Raw genomic sequence first — 15,109 nt, 5'->3', positions numbered from 1 at the left:
CCACCGGTGCGGGCTTCTGGGTTCAAGCTGGAGTGTTGGACCGTTGAAAGCTGGCTCGGGCTAGTACTTATCGCGGCCCAACCCTTTTTTTGCTTCTGTTTTGTTTGATAATTCGGTCCTTTAATTTTTTTTTTTAATACATCGATATTTTTACACTTATGGAATGAGGAGTTCGGTTAAGCCACATAATGGTCAACCTAATTTGGTATCGAATTCTCCATCCACGAGATTCGAACCTAAGACGTCTCACTTCAAGTAAAGAGGAATATCACCAGACCATAGTACTGAGTGACAATTCGGTCCTTTTATTAACTATATTTTATTTTCAACTAATATAAATTAGCATAAGTGAATTTGTATAAAATAAAAAAAAAACACGACTATCATACAATGTGTTAGATGTTGTCCAATATAATAGGTACAATTTCAACATTTATAAGTTAACTACAAATCGATAAAAGACACTAACTCAAATTAATTGAAATAGTCAAGTTCAGGTTGAACTACGACGGGCTTCATTGCTTGGGTCATGTTTGTGTGGCAATAGGAAAGCTCATCATCTTCCTGGCATCTAACATGGAGGCTGGAGAGAACCGCTGGGGAAGGTGCACCAAATCAACAAAGCCGAAGGTATTGATACCTTGTTGGATAAAAAGAAGTCCAAAAAGTAAATTTAAGGGCCCAGTTACGGCGATTAAAAAGCCACCCACGAATCGAAACTATAAATTTTTTGTTGCAGAATTGTATGAAATTGTCATTCGGGTGTCTTAATTTTCACATTTTCATGATTTGGGAAAATTGAATCATCTATCGTCAATTGAAACATATTTACAAAGAAGAATTATGTGGTGGATCAATTGACAAACTAGAGTTTTAATATGAATATTGACGTTCATGTGTTTGATAAGCCTCCTGCTTAGATTGGATCATCGCTTATGGATGATATTGATAAAGTCTCTCAAACTCGTTTTGTTTCTTATTTTAAGTTAGATTTGGATTGTATTCCCCGTTTATTTTCAAAAAAATAAAAAAATAAAAAAAATTATTATTATTATATCATCTGCCATCATTTAGCTTGTCTTACATAATTACAGAGAGACAAAAAATTGTGCTCAAAACTCATCATTTTTGTCTCCTTTTAAACAAATGAATCATAACTCATTGAATCTGTATGCAGGTATCTAAAAGGCGACGACGCCGTTTCAATTGAAAAATAATTGCAAGACAGAAATGGAATGAAAACTTCTTAGTTTAGTACCTTAACATAACTTTTTCTAAATAAATTTGAAAACTTTCCAATCTAATTTACCATCATCTCTATGACGGCATGAATTTGAAGCATATTATATTAGATTTAGAATAATAAAAGAAATTTTTTTGTGTTAATCTCTCGGTCGAGAATATGATGAATGTGAAACCTTTTTAAGATAAATTATGTATACACCGTCTTTATTCAAATGGATTCTTATTTTTTCGTAAAAATGAGAACTAGTTGTGGGGCTTATTATATATCAAACTTCAACGATCATAACTTTTTTTTTTATTCTTCATTCAAAGATTGTCCTTGCTAAAAACTCAATTCAACATGAAACCATTTACTTATTTAATTGTCGTGATGAAATTTCAATATTTGTTAAAATATAGTGTTCGTCAATTTTTTTGCACTTAATTAAATGCCTCAAATATTCTCAATTTGATTAATATATTGCAAATATAATCTATAAAGAACAACTTAAAAAATATAAAATAGACCGGAAAACTAATCTCTACTAATTAATAAAACACTCATTGTCAACCAAAATTATATGAAATTACCAGTTTAACCCTCTAATTAAAACAGAACATGAATAAGAAATATGTAGTAGAAATGTAATTTCACACAACCAAATTTTATTATTTTTTTTTTCAAAGCCTCACCTGCATGTAATCGTAACATATCTCTAATTAAAAAAAAAAAAAATCCTACTCACACATTCTCTATCACTCCCTTCCTCTCTCATTATATTTCAAAATTAAAAATAAAAAATTTTCTCACACATTTTATTTGTGTCCATATACTAGTTATTTTTTATATTTGCCTTGTTTATGGCCCTCTGGACGAAGAGTTATGATTTAAATTTTTGAAAGTCGGGATACAATCATATAATATATATATATATAGCTGGCTGGGGCATTGGCATATAAATGTCGTAAGAAAAAGAGAAGCTCATCATTTCGACGTTGACCCATACATCTTCAAACATCCCGATTTCTTCGAAGTAACGTCCACACAAAGAAATGATTGACTTGATGAACAAACCCTAATCACCATTAAATAACCCTTTGCTGAATCCTTATGAATTTAATTAGGTATATAAGCTAAAGAAGATGGAGAAGTTGCATGCATGAATCAATATCGATACACGTCAAGACGCAAAACAAGTGCATCACTTAACCAAGTTTATATGACCGGAAGTCATAGGGACATTCTGTTGTATGGGTAAGTTTTTTTTTTGGTGACTATATTGATTTAGCGTGAATTGTAGTAATTATATTGATTTAGCGTGAATTTATATAAATACAAAAAGTAAAACTTAACACGGCTTCTACAGTCACAAGCATCATGTTATCTGTACACAAATTTGTTGTAAATATCACAAATGCAACATGTCTACATGCGAGCATACACAGAAAGTACAACGCTATACGGCTATTATAATCACAAGCATCATACTATCAGTACAAATTTGTTGTAAAGACTACAAACGCAACAAGTTTACATGAAAGCAAATAAAATTATCGCTAACAAGCTAACCACGTCAAAGCCATCACTTAACCAAGTAATGGTATGGGAATAGTCACTCCACAAATAGAAAAGAGATGAAAACTTGGCTTCTTGCATGCATGCTTAGTGCTTCCATGTATGAACTATTAAGAGATGCCTTGTCCCTCTGCAAAGGAACTTGGAAAAGTTTCATGATAAGGAGGATGATAAAAGTATAGTATATAGAGAAAGAGAATCAATCTTCCAAAGCACATTAAAAATAGCGCATTACTAAATAAATAAAAACAAATACTTCCACCCCTTTACCATATGCATACATTGTCCACAAATTAATTTTTTTCGACAGCTCCAGCACCCCACTACTGCATCTGCATGCACCACACCAAGATTAATACCTAAAAAGCAGCACTGTAGAGATATTTTTTTGGTCGAAATCAGCACTGTAAGATGTATATAGTAAGGAGAATGCATGCCGTGACAAACCTTCTTTTTTGGGTGAGTTTGTGCCGTGACAAACCTTAATATATATGGTTAAGATCCGGAAACACAGATAATTAATTTAATACATATTTTGATGTTTATTTTGTAAAACTAATTTTGTAATGTATTTAAAGAATTCGAACCGTCTCTTTTTCAATTCATCATTCATAGATCAATGACTATTATTTAATCCAATAACCTTATAGATTCGGGTTTACGTGATTTCTAGTAGATATGATCTTAATTGAAGACCTAAAAAAATAATCAAAATTAAATCAAGCCCACAAAAAACAACTAAAATAATAGCAATACTAGATTAATTTTCTAACATGTGCCCCCGGATTCTGACCTATATATATATATATATGTATATATATACATACATATATATATATATATATCAAATGAAATAAGCGCTTTCGTTGTGCAGTTCTAGTTATTCCAGTTTCAAGGGTTCTACTTCATATATCGAAGGTCTGGAACTCTGTCTGAAAAGTCCATGTTAGATATAGATTATGTTGGGGTTTTCAAAATATTGGTTACTTATGCTAACTAAGGTAGCTAGTGTGGTCCTGTTTTCACAAACACCAATTGATCGGTTGCTTTCACCAAATTACAAGCAATGTGGTTTCTATTACAATCTCAAATATACATCACCTTATTATCCAAGATATATTGTCCTCTCGTTTATTATGTGATCAGATTAAACGATGATTAGATATAATCACTTTAAAATATATTTTGTCCGCAAACAATTGAGGCTGGATTTTGTCATTAAACAAGTCTTTCCTTTCTGTTTGGTGTAGCTTTTCCACCGTTTAAAAAATCCATTTTTCATAGCAAAAGCAATTCATGCGTACGTTTTTCCAAAAGAGCATTGTAGGGATTTTTCCAAGCCAATTTTGACTGTGCTAGTCTTAACAAAAGTGCTTTCGACTACTTTGGCAGAAGTTGAAGTACAACTTTTAACTAAAGGGAACTAAAATTCCACCGATCTATGCTCGTTTAAATACTAAATATAATGCTAATTAACCAACTTAAGTACCTTAATTAATTCTATAAGAACAAGTCCACCCGTTTTAAAAGGACAGAGACAAGGCAAGTGGAAAGGCATGTGAACTTTTCCAATGAGAGATGAGAAATGGTCCTTCCCTTCCACAGTACTGCATGGGGTGGCTATCTCCCTCTAGAATAAGGAGAGGAAACGCACTATTATCACTCAATGAAGAGCAAATGAGAACCTTTCCTTTGGGGACCAATTTATTATAGGGTACCCTATATCACATATTGGAGTTGGACCATCCTATTCCTATATATAATTTCCCTATGCCTCTCTTTTTTGGTACTATAATTCTCATATTACAACACTTATAAGGGAAAAAAGGAGTTGGCGGTGAAGGCGTGAAAAGGAGCTTCAATGACGATGAAGCTCCGATCGCAAAAGCCATGGATTGCTGGTAGAGAAATGACAATGAGGATGATCGAAATAAGGGGCGGAGGAAAAGAACAAATGAGAGAGTTGAGTTAAAATGATTGTCACCAAACTACAATACTAAGTGATAAATTTTTTATAGCATTAATTTTATAGTTAAACAAACTCTAATTTAGTTTATTTTTAAGAAAGTAGGTCTTTAAAGTGTGACGTATAAATTAGATGATTCTGATGGTCAAGCAAGCAACATCCATGATAAAAATGAGAGTTGTAAAAATAAAATGCAAAAAAATTCAAGTGAGAACGTCGCTATCCGAAAAATGTAAATGCGTTCGAAAAATTCAAATGAAAAGGAAACAAATAAGAAAATAACAAAGGGCATACAAATTATTTTAGCTAAGACAAGAACTAATGGTCTTTGGACTGAAGACATGGCAGCAGTGTGCTGTCAGAATTTCTGGTACGGCAGGCACAGCCAAAGAGAGAAAGACAACCCTACCCAAAAAAAGAAGCAACCAATTATTCACTCTCCCAACCAACCCAGTCCCAGACATTAAATATGGCATTTTATTTGAATTTTGGGTATTCGTACACGGCTAGATCTATGAGCACCGGACACGTGGAGTTTCCAGGGTAGTTTGATAAGTTTGGACCAACTAGATTGGGGAAATTGCTGGGGGTTTACTATGCGGTTGCATGCAGTGGATTCTTACTATTTGAATTCGAACTGCGTACTTGGGCGAGGGAATCTCCGTTTCGAGGACGCCAGTCTCTTAACTGGTAAATCATGCCGTGGCTCACCACATATGGTCGACCGATGTCAAATCTCTTCCATCAAGATCACAAGATCAAATGGTCTAGATTTTTTAAATTTCATCAAATAGCAAAAAATTATTACAGTTTTTAAGAAGTCAAAATAAATGGGCCGTGGAAAGAAATTTGAAAGATCCGGATCACTTGATTTGGTAACCTTGATGAAAGAGATCCGAAAATGATCTCTTCTCGACTACGAACATACAACCCTAGTTATTTTACCCTTTTTTTCTTATATTTTTCACCCTTGATTAGGGTAAAATATATAAGAAAAAAGAGGTAAATGTTCAAGTGCAAGTTAGCGTCCAACAACAAAAAATAGCAATGTTGGTGATCAATCTATAATTTTAAGATCTATCAACATGTTATAACCCTATCATTTTCTGGGTTATTCGACATAATATTTAGAATTATGGTGTTAAATACAAATTTTGGAAGTGTTTTAGTTTTTTTAATAGTTGTAAAGTCCAACGTGTTTGGAAGTGTATTAGAGCAAGTTGACTCACGCATGAAGCTCACGACCATAGGTGCTCCACATTATTCAGTTTGTATTGTCTATGTGTTAGACTTGAATGTTCTCACACATGAGGGGCGTGTGAGAATACGAAGACAAATTCCTGCATTAGTGAAAGACCAAACCATGCAAAGGCTTATAGTCAATTGTTTTATGTAAAACCGCAACTTTCTTCAGACTAATGACCATGCCTTATGTGTAGTTCGATTCGCCTAATCTCTTATCATCCTTTTATTATTAAAAAAAAGGTGATTTGCTATCATCTATATTAGAGGTGGGATCTCTCGTACAATTTTGAGAGCATAGATGTGCTTAATTTGATATCAACATAAAGAAATAATGAATTTTCACTCACTTAACACATTCATCATACAACTAATTATGTTAATGACTCACTTAGTTATAAAGCCCCATTACAAAGCTCGATAAAGCATAAGTAATTTTGTCACTTTATTTTCTTCCCATGCACTTTTATTGTTTATTTATTTTTCTTTCTCTAAGTTTTGTGGTTCCTTGGTTCTCTAAAATCCATTTGCATAAGTTAAAACTTTGGGTTTTATGTCCCCGGATAAAAAATAAAGGGCAGGGTAGCTTTGTTAACTCTTCCTATGTCCTCTAAACCCAAAATGGTAATTCTCCCATACAGCAACACCACACCTGCTCCTGTACTCCCTCAATCAACAAGTCAACCAATCCAACGGTCCAAACTAAGCCATTCTCTCTTCTATTTTTCTTTATTTCTTATTCCTCTCACTCCTCACACAACTTTTAGCAGACTCCCACTGAAGAAAGTTAACCACACCCTCTGTTACTTTTGACTCTTCTCACAGACAGTGATCACGTTCTCTTTGATCTAGAGAGAGAAACTGAGGACAGAGAGAGAGAGAGAGAGAGAGAGAGAACTAGCTTGGTTCTTATAACAGAGAAGAAAACCACCATTTTCAACCCAAACCAAAACATGGGTTTTGCTGTTCTTCTCATCTCCTTCCTGATTTTCTTCACAAACCCCTTATGGGTTTGTGGAAACGCAGAGTTAAAAGCACTTTTGGACATGAAAGCGCTTTTGGACCCGCAAAGCTTGTATCTTTCTTCGTGGACCGTCAATGGCGACCCCTGCGGCGGGTCCTTTGAAGGAATAGGGTGCAATGAGGCGGGTCAAGTTGCTAACATTTCGCTGCAGGGAAAAGGGCTCACTGGGAAGCTATCTCCCGCCATTGCAGGGCTCAAGCATTTGACTGGCATTTACTTGCATTACAACTCTTTGCATGGAGAGATTCCCAGAGAGATTGCCAACTTGACGGAGCTGAGTGACTTGTATTTGAATGTGAATAATCTCTCCGGAGTGATCCCTCCTGAGATCGGAAATACGAGCAACTTGCAAGGTTAGCTGAATTTTTCTCTGAAAAAGCTTTGATTTTTTTTTTTGTGGGTTTTCGTTGTTTCATTTAAGTTAATCTGAATGATTTAGGGCTAGTTTTTTGACTGCCTCTGTAAGAATCACTTTTAGCAGAAGTACTTTTATTATAAATATGGTGAAAATTTTATTGAAAATAAACAATAGGGAGTGCTTCCATGAAAAGCACTTGGATTGGAAGTGCTTCCTGGAAAAGAACTTGGAAGTGCTTCTTGAAGCTTGTCCAAAAAGCACTTTTACTACAACCCAGTTTCCATCAAATGTCATTGTAAGTGCTTTTTAGTTGTCAGAAAACAATTTTAGGTTTTCCAAGCAATCAATCCCAACAGACCTTTTAAGTACATAAATAGTGGGTCTGTTGAAAGATTTGAACTTTATTTTTGTATGTTTTGACTCTATTTTTGATTATTCAAGTAGCTTTGATTTCATGTGATTCCTCATTTGCATAGATGAAAAAGCACTTATTGTGTTGGCTGATTTAAGTGCTTTCTGTTTCCCAAATGACTTGTTATTAAAGTTTAAACTGTTAAATTTCCCCATTTGTATTGTATCAGTTGATGCTCTGCTTATTTAGGGTTTGTGTTTACTTTTCAGTTTTGCAACTTTGCTATAATCAGCTCACCGGAAGCATTCCCACGCAGCTGGGATCTTTGAAAAACCTGAGCGTTCTTGCTCTGCAATCTAACCACTTAACCGGCGCAATACCGGCAAGTTTGGGGGACTTAGAAATGTTGATGAGACTGGATTTGAGTGTCAATCATCTTTTCGGTTCTATTCCCACAAAACTTGCTGATGCCCCGGTGCTTGAAGTTCTAGACGTTCGGAATAATACTCTATCCGGCAATGTACCTCTTGGTAAGAACAGTCTAACATCTCAAATTCGACCTTTAGAAGAAGAAATTGCAGTAGCCATTACTCATGTTAAAATGTTGAAAAAGTAATAAAACCCTTGATCAATTTCAGCTTTGAAGAGACTTAATGAAGGATTCTCTTATGAAAACAATCTGGGATTATGTGGAGCTGGATTCATGTCCTTAACCGCCTGCACTACTTCCGGTCATCCCAACGCGAGTAGACCCGAACCCTTTGGAGCTGGCGTGCCAACAAGAGACTTCCCGGAAACTGCAAATGTGCCTTTGCCATGCAATCAAACTCATTGCTCCAATTTGTCAAAATCCCATCAAGCCTCTGTAGCTGTTGTTGTTGGTGTCATTGTAGTAACTATTGCATTATCAGGTGTGGTGTTTGTATTCTTTACCCAACACCGACGCAGGAAACAGAAGCTTGGTAACTCATTTGATATCACTGATGGCCGTTTTAGTACTGACGAGGCCAAAGCCAATGGAGTTTACAGGAAGAATGGATCTCCTCTCATCAGCCTTGAGTATGCCAACGGCTGGGATCCTTTAGCTAATGGGAGGAATTTAAGTGCGTTTGCACAAGAAGTCTTCGGTAGCTTTAGATTCAATTTGGAAGAGGTGGAGACGGCTACTCAGTATTTCTCAGAGGTGAATTTATTGGGTAAGAGTAACTTCTCTGCAACATATAAAGGAATACTACGAGACGGGTCTGCTGTTGCCATTAAGAGCATTGGCAAATCATGCTGCAAGACGGAGGAATCTGAATTCTTGAAGGGATTGAACATGTTAACCTTGTTGAGGCACGAAAATTTGGTGAAGTTGAGAGGGTTTTGTTGCTCAAAGGGCCGGGGAGAATGCTTCCTCATTTATGACTTTGTTCCTAATGGAAATTTGCTGCAGTATCTTGATGTCAAGGACGGCGACAGCCATGTTCTTGAATGGACTACTAGGGTTTGTATTGTGAAGGGCATTGCTAAAGGTCAGTATATGTTCCCTTTTTAGCTATTTTACATGGTGTCAGTTTCTGATTTATCTGTACTGAGCTTTGTTCTGTTGGTCAGGTCTATCTTATTTACATGGATACAAGCCAAACAAACCTCCCCTTGTTCACCAAAACATCTCGGCTGAGAAGGTGCTGATCGACCAGCGATACAACCCCTTGCTTTCCGACTCTGGCCTGCACAAGCTTCTAACCAATGATGTTGTCTTCTCAGCACTCAAGGCCAGCGCTGCAATGGGATACCTAGCTCCCGAGTACACCACCACAGGACGGTTCACAGAGAAAAGTGACGTTTATGCATTTGGGGTGCTCATTCTCCAAATCCTATCAGGGAAGCGGGAAGTCACCAACGCAATGCGCATTGGGGCTGAGTCAGGCAGGTTCCAAGATTTCATCGACCAAAACCTCAATGGAAGGTTCTTCGAATACGAAGCATCCAAGCTTGCAAAGACTGCTTTGCTTTGCACCCATGAGTCTGCGATTGAGAGACCTTCCATGGAAGAAGTTGTTCAGGAGTTGAGTAATTGTAGCAGTTGTGTCTGACTCCTGGGTACTGTCTTTTTTGTTCAACCATTGCGTCAGGACTATTCAGATCGCTAATGGACGACTCATGGTTAGCTGAAAACTAACTGCTAACTTCGGATGTAATTCTAGGATTTTTATGTTGTAATGTTGTGTCCTCTTTCTTGAGGACCAAGCTTTGTTGTGAATGTTGTTAGACCATTGTTTAATGTAGCCTACTACTGGCCTTTAGATGGTTTTTTTATATTTTGACAAAGTAAAATTCTAATCTAATCTAATTTATGGGGAAGGGTATTTGAACTTGGGCGTAGCGGAGAGGGGAGGCACACTACCCTTGCCAACTAGTTAAACCGGCATTTGTTGAGGTTGGATATTATGAGGGATTTTCTTATTAATCACATGTTTTTTAGTGCATATTTGTTTTTTGATTACTTTCATCGGCGGTGATCTATTGGCCTGCAAACCAAGACATCAGTTTGAAGGATCTCCTTGTCTCCAAATCATAGAGAAGTATGATTAGGCTTTTGTACTGATTAATTGCCAAGTTGTTCATAATTTAAGCTTTTGGTTCTCACCCTACACCCTGGTGTCTACAGAACTATATGGGCATCAGACAGAAGGTTGCTGTAGTTTTTGGGCTTGAAGAAGCTGCCTAACCCATACAATAATTCCACAGTTCAGCTCTCTTTTACTTGTAGGGGGAAGCCACCGAACCTTGTAGCATACGTGAGCATGTAACTAAGCAATGCATTAAATGATTGGTCGTAAAGAAGATAATTTAAATGGGTGAGAGATACATTATCGAATCTTGTGTTGAGGTCAAATTAAACACTCTCTAAGTTCTTATGTTATAAAAGAACATGAGTTGGCTAGCTGGGGGTGAAGTGAACGGAGAAACACGCCCTAAGTTCAATATTATGATTTCACTGTTCACTTCATGACTAAAAACCCTTTGACTACACAGTTAACATAAATAAGTTTAAAACACCTGTAAAAAATTTAACGCGTTAATAATAAAATGCATTTCCAAAAAGCTTTTACTTTCTAGAAAAGTAATCTCATCACTCTAAATATGTTTTCTCCATAGTTAGTGAACGGTGAAAATTGACTTTTATTAAGTCTACTTGAGTTGGTTGTACTAGGCTAAGTATATAAGCTTCTAAGTAACTAATTCGATAGATCACAATGTCAACAACAGAGCTTTCTCTCTCTAAATTTTCTTTTATACAGTTTCGTTCTTCATACGATTTCATACCGTCCTTGAGATTTTAGGAGCTCTGTACGAAATTTATAAAAATGCTCCTCCTTAAGATAGTTTAAAAAAAAGTTAGAACAATCTATTGACACTAGAAAACAGTCACTTAAATTAAAATAAAGTTTAGCACTCACTGATTGCAAGTAAAAATATCATTATTAATAAGTAAAAAGAGCTATAAACATAACGTTCACTAAATAATCAAAAGCAGTTCAATCTTAAACAACCAAACATAAAAAAAAGAACTTCAAAACTCTAACTTTAATGTTTCACTTGAATATATAACATTATTATAAATAAAATTGAAAAAAAAAATTCTCTTTTTAAGGTGTTCACCTTATTATTGGCATCAAAATATCTCATTGTACTCCAAATTTTTATATTTAGAAAGGAAAAAGATTACGCTTATAAGGAGTGCATGATGATATTTTAAAGTGCTAATAAAAGTAATTTTTAAATATAGAACATCAATATACATAAATACTAGATGACAAAAATTTTGAGACCCCCTTCAAATTTGAGAGCCTGTGCGACTGCACCTTTCGCTCCCTCTCAACGCCCCCTCTATGTGAATAGTTCAGAACTTCAAGAAATCAAATCACAAAAATTGTTCATAAAATCAAAGTACTTGGTAGGCTGAATTACCGAATACAAACCTTATATTACGATAAACTTGTCACTTGCCAGGAGCTTTTTCTTTCAATTCTTCATAAACGTGACTCGATTCCGAGAAAACCATAAGATAATAAGGAGAACGTGCGACTAAGATTCGTAAGAAGGCGATGAGAAATATGGATATACATGGAGGAAACAAAGTCTGCACGGGCTAACTGATAATTTCAAACTATTAATTCACGTGTTCAGAGAATGTGCTTTCTGCAGGTTCTGCACAACCTGCCTTAATTTTTCAAGATTTACAGCTTTAAATTTAATTAATCATCTTATATTTATAATCGTAATATATATAACTATTACATGTAACATCACTTGCTATACACATTTCAGAAATTACATACATATAAGAACCTTCAAAACTCCAAAAATAACTAATAATATCTAATCTAATTTGCTTCATTTGGTTTTTAGAGAAGCAATATTAATAGAAGGAAACCTTAATTCTCCTCTTAATTAATTAACCCTAAGCTGAAATCCCTTTCTCATGTGGAATCGATGATCTAACCCTAAACACATGCTCTTCACCAGTGCATTTATCAACCCTCACAACCCAATGACTCTTTTTTCCAATCATTTTTGCAGTATCATTTTCTGCTGCTATTCTTGTAACCAGCAACCCTCCTCCGATAGGCAACAACTGAGTCCTCGATCCACCGGACCGCCACGATCCTTTTCCGAAAGCGTTATGCCCCACAACAGTAGCTCCGTTGTGCTTTCTCCCCACCTGTACCGCTCTAAGAACTGCCTCGTGGTTCTTGAGGTTGCAATCGATGAGCACGAAATCCGCCTCCTTGTAGTAATTTAAAAGAAGATTTTGAGCTTCTCCAATAACAAACTCAATGTGACAAACGTTGACGCCGAGGACTTTTTCAGACAAGTGTAATTCTTCGTTACTGCGAAGAATGCATACAACCCTGCCGCCAGTTTGCTGAGCAGCGGCAGCTAGGGCTAGGGTTTTGGAGTCGGCAGCTCCAGCGCATGCAACAACCATTAGCTGTGCGTTGTTGCCTGCTGCTAGGGCTGAAATGAACTCGATCACATCTGGCTCGTTTGCCTTCTGACCCTGAATTAAAAACACAAGAAAAAACCAGTTAGAAGTGATGGTATTAAACAGAAAAATCTGACATAAAAGTTTCAAAAACTGTAGAAAAAAGCGTTTGGAAAATAATGTAAAAGAAGACTCACCATTTTGAGGGTATTGAGGTAGGCTTTTGTGGCATTCTCAGCAGACCAGCAAGCCATGTTGCTCTTTGTATGTGTAGTTGTGAGTAAAGCTCTAGATCTTCTTTTCTCTCAAATCCCAACGTTTTAGCTTCAAGTTTGCTGGGGATAAAATATGGAAGGCTGACATATATATAGGGGGCACTGTGGCAATCCAACTGGCCATGTTCGAAAATGTTTATATCAAAAATTAACAAGTACCAACTAGGAAAGTAGGATTATATAATTATTGTCCTTTTAGTATTAGTTTGTCTGGAAAAACGATGGGCTAAACCGTGTTAGTTAAACCGCGTGTGTGTGTGTGTGTGTATCAGAGTGCTTATAACTTCACTGTAAGAGCTTGACTCTCATCGTTTTGAATAAACTTGATAAAAATTGTAGAATTTTCGAAATAAACTGTCAAATTTTCCTCTTGGTTAATAAATTGAAAGAGAGAAGAAAACTACTATTGACTAAAGAAAGGGTGCTATTATTGACGGGAAAAAAGGAAATTATGAACAAGATATGAATAAGATTTTCCCCTTGGCTAATCTTCCCGTTGAAATATATAGAGCTAGCTTGCTTAGTTAATTAATGACTAATTAGATGAGTTTCCGGGAGGCAACTCATTAACGTTCAAGCAAACATCGTATATTTATTTTTATAGCAAGTATCTTAATAATTGATGGCAAATATAAAATTAAACTTGCACGATGCCAAATATTCTTCGCTCCAAATAATCATTGATTAGCTGTAATGCCTTATATTGTAGAGACAACATAAGTTGAATATTACATAATACAAATACTAGGAGAGCCCAATGTTATACGAGGCAAAAAACCAACAAACCTGGCAGTCCTCTATTTGCAAATTAAACTTTATATATTTTAGGGTTAATCTCATATGAACTTCCCAATCTTTAGAGGTAAGTTCAAGTTGGTCACAATTTTTTAAAAACATTTTATATAACTACCTAGCGTTTTAAAAATTAGACATTCGTTAGGTTATTCGCGTTTAACTTGCCTAAAATGGGTCTATTTGAGGATTCAGAGCTCTAAAATGAAGTGTTAGTGAAAATTAATTAGCTTCAATACATACCATCACCTAACATTACTGACATCATTAATTAACGACAGTGACATAATTAACTTGACTCCGGGGACCTAACAAGTGTTTATTTTTGTAAATGTTAAGTAATTATTTGGAATGTTTTAAAAGGTTGATACAATTTCGAATCACCTCTAAAAGTTTGATAGTTATTCGTACTTAACTCTATAATTTAATTAACATGTTTTAGCAACATACACACTACACAAAACACATGCAGTCTTCTTGCGTACAAGCTACTTAATTTATGCATATCACTTGATTTTCTATGGTATTAGAAGCTGTTTGAAAATAAATTTTATAAACTTGATATTAACACATAGAATCCCTATAAACAACTATGTGGTTAATTAATCATAATTAAATATAGTGCAAGAGGTCTCGTCCTTGCCTCCAGAAATGACAACACATATCTGGATCCGATCCAGTTGTTTCCCTAACAAGCACATCATAACAGAGCAACACAATACATAAAGTCTCGTTGTCCATCTCTTGCAGTGTAAGTCAGTAAGATGCTCCATCCTCTGTCCAGTCCTGCTAGAGTGATCAGACGACAGAGAGACGATGAATGTATGAATGCGTTTGTGTGGTCGAACCAATTTGACCTAATATTTTAACTGCTGTCATCATTAATTATAATATGAGTGGATGATATCATGAATGATTGAATGGACGATATGGTTAATATGTTTCAATCCTAGAAATATTAATACAAAACAAATATATATATAGTTATAACTTGATCAGTAGAATAATAATATCATGTAACGGTGTATCTGAAACACCGACAAATCTCTCTTGAGCTCGTGAAGAACACATTATGGAGCATAGGATGGGAGTACTGATCAGACAGTGATGGAAAATGGGGGAAGCATGATGGAAACAACGTGTGGGCCCGAAGATTTTTTGGTTGGAGGTTGAGCAAGCTTGGAAGGGGACATTTATGTGCAACGCTACCCTTCAAAGTTGTACCATGTCTTCTTCCTTGTCTTTGATTCTTTGCTTTGCAATCTTAAAAGTTCGAAACAAGAGAAGAAAAAGAAAGAAAAAAAAAATCCAAGAACACGCTACGC

At 35.7% G+C, this 15,109-nt stretch overlaps 2 protein-coding genes across 2 annotated transcripts; one reads left to right on the top strand and one right to left on the bottom strand.

The window, feature by feature from the left end:
• The first annotated feature begins 6,893 nt into the window (after positions 1-6,893).
• Positions 6,894-10,132, top strand: LOC137721365 (LRR receptor kinase SERK2-like). Its single transcript, XM_068460461.1, has 4 exons — positions 6,894-7,385; positions 8,012-8,272; positions 8,381-9,256; positions 9,339-10,132. Exons 1-4 carry the CDS (start codon positions 6,962-6,964, stop codon positions 9,818-9,820), a joined length of 2,043 nt encoding a protein of 680 aa, XP_068316562.1. The 5' UTR covers positions 6,894-6,961; the 3' UTR covers positions 9,821-10,132.
• A 1,965-nt stretch (positions 10,133-12,097) lies between these two features.
• LOC137721144 (uncharacterized) lies at positions 12,098-12,971 on the bottom strand. Its single transcript, XM_068460255.1, has 2 exons — positions 12,915-12,971; positions 12,098-12,792 (listed from the first exon to the last, which is right to left on the bottom strand). Exons 1-2 carry the CDS (start codon positions 12,969-12,971, stop codon positions 12,193-12,195), a joined length of 657 nt encoding a protein of 218 aa, XP_068316356.1. The 3' UTR covers positions 12,098-12,192.
• Between the last annotated feature and the right edge of the window lie 2,138 nt (positions 12,972-15,109).

Source organism: Pyrus communis, chromosome 16, assembly GCF_963583255.1.
Source record: "Pyrus communis chromosome 16, drPyrComm1.1, whole genome shotgun sequence".
NCBI classification, from domain to species: Eukaryota; Viridiplantae; Streptophyta; class Magnoliopsida; order Rosales; family Rosaceae; genus Pyrus; species Pyrus communis.
Note: the sequence above shows the minus strand (reverse complement) of the source record. Positions and strands in the feature narration are given on the sequence as shown.